This window comes from Arachis ipaensis, chromosome B03 (genome assembly GCF_000816755.2).
Source record: "Arachis ipaensis cultivar K30076 chromosome B03, Araip1.1, whole genome shotgun sequence".
NCBI classification, from domain to species: domain Eukaryota; kingdom Viridiplantae; phylum Streptophyta; class Magnoliopsida; order Fabales; family Fabaceae; genus Arachis; species Arachis ipaensis.
The window spans coordinates 42,836,374-42,838,713 of NC_029787.2; the positions used below are offsets into that span (position 1 = coordinate 42,836,374).

The window sequence follows — 2,340 nt, forward strand, 5'->3', positions numbered from 1 at the left end:
GTAGTCTAATAATGATTATTATTATTATTATTATGTGAAGTTGACTAATTTTTTGTCTCTCTAGTGAGCTTGATTAAAAATTTACTGACCTTAACATTGGTTAGGTCCAGTTTGGGTAACTAACTTAATTAAGCTCATTTTGATAAAATAACTTAAACAATAAATGACTCTGTTAAAAGTAACTTATAAATAAGTTATTTTGTGTTTGGATTTTTAACTCTAAAAGTGTTTATTTTAAAGAAATGTAATGAAAAGTAGAAGTATTATGAGAAGTCATTTTTTTTTAACTTCTCTATAAGCTCCAAAATAGCTTTTTAGAAAGTTGCAATTTGATTTTAAAAATTGCACCCGACATTAATACTATTATTTTTCATAAGTCAAAAGTTAAAAAAAACTACTTCTAGAGTTTCCCAAACGAGCCCTTAGTGTGTTTAGATTAATTTAACTTTAAACATAATCAAATTCGAACATACTAGTTTCACGTGTGAAAAAAAAAAAAAAAACACTTAATCTTTGATGGAAAAATGCAAGAAAGTAAAGAGAAGTTCATACTTGCATTGATTTGGCCAATATTGTAGAGCATCCTGATCGGTGGTATACCCCATACTAATATAGTCTCTCCATTCTAACGTTGTTTCTTTCTCAGGTGCAAAGCTAGTGGCATACTTCACTTTTGTACTTGGACTCACCCCAGGGCAAAATAGAGATTTCTCCTTAGGTGACAAGTTGAAGAACCTGTGTGATGAATCTTTGAGTGATTCCAACAACTCCAAAGGAACACCATGATTCACCACCTGGAAGAATCCAATTGTCTCGGCTGCTCTAACTATTTCATCCACCACCTTCTTGTGATCTGGACCCTTCAGTTTTGATAGGTCAATTGGTGGAATATTATGTCTTCTTGTTCTTAGTTTATTGATTCTTTCTTCTTCGGGTTGTACGTACCTATGAAATATAAACACAATTGAACATAATTCGAAGATATTTACATCAATTAGCTCATATAATTTTAAGGTGGTATCTAATTATCTAAATTAACACTTTTTTTTTTGTCATACACACCCACCTACCCGCCCAAGGCTATTTTCAACCTCCATGTATTGGGTTTGAACCGCATTCATATTATTTTCTATATTAATTTTGGATTTTCGGATATAATCTTCTTTATTTTTTTTTGAATTATTTTTTCTTTTTTACTGAATTTTTAGTCCCTTCATACGATTTTTGAATCCGCCTTTGTAGGGTTAAGCCAAGACTCAAATTATTTAAAGAAGAAGGCCGTTGTCACCTTCTCTTAACTCCCCTGATTATATTAAAAAATTAATCAGAAATATCCAAACCAATGTTTTATTATATTCTTGCATAGGGATATAACGGTGAAATTACTTAAAGTATCAATATTGCATAACTTCATACCTTTCTGGCACCTCTAATAAACCCGAGTCTACTAGGCCTTTAACACCATTTCCCTCTTTGACAACAAATTCATAAAGTGAATCTGAAGTGCTAAAAGTTGGAGCCATTATGGGTATTAAGTGAAATTTGTGTTTGATATGGAATGTGAATTACTATGCTCTGATGCAAAAAGCATGGTCCCTATTTATATTGCGGGTTAAGTTAGTAGGTCCGTCTAATTACGATTTACGAGAATAAAAAAATGAAAATAATAATTAGGGTTTTTTTTTTTTTTTTGGAGACTATAATAATTAGGGTATTGACTACGTATCATAATTCTACCAACCATTAAATATTTAGATAGACTAATGAGAGAGGCCAGGTCGCACTTTGGTACATAACAGAGAATATAGATTTTTGTGGTTGCTGTTGTGACATGTTTGTTGTCTAAAACGTGGACTATAGCTGTCTACGGAAAAATTAAATTGAATTAGTCATGATTAGCTGATTCGTTTATTTAAATTGTAGAATTTTAATTTTGTCTTTATATATGTAGCCGCTTATTAGTTAATGATAAATCTTTAATAAAATTTAGATTTATGATAAATTAACTGTTAATCTATTGAACTAAATAATACTGTAAACTAACAAATTATAATTTAAATAACGTAGTCTTTTCATCTTCACTTAAAAACAAATTTAAATCTCTCTATCTTCAATTAAAAAACATAATACTGTAAACAACAGAAAAAAATCTCTACTAATAATTAAGCTTGTTAATAAATAGCATTGACTTGAATCCGTAACCATGGTCTCGTTAATGTCATTAGTAAGAAATATCATTTTCCTGACATGACTTGTTCTATTAAATTGGACATATATATGATAATAAATATTCACTGAATAGAGCGTTAAAATGGATCAAACTTATCAGGTTAGTTTGTT

General features: G+C 29.8%; 1 protein-coding gene across 1 annotated transcript in view; it reads right to left on the reverse strand.

Moving 5' to 3' along the window:
• Positions 1-1,596, reverse strand: part of LOC107630421 (feruloyl CoA ortho-hydroxylase 1) — a 4,921-nt gene extending 3,325 nt beyond the window's left edge. The window contains exons 1-2 of the mRNA XM_016333538.2: positions 1,417-1,596; positions 553-945 (exon numbers count right to left, since the gene is read on the reverse strand). Of these exons, the coding sequence (XP_016189024.1) occupies positions 553-945; positions 1,417-1,523 (500 nt within the window). The 5' untranslated portion in view covers positions 1,524-1,596. The remainder of the gene's footprint in view (positions 1-552; positions 946-1,416) is intronic.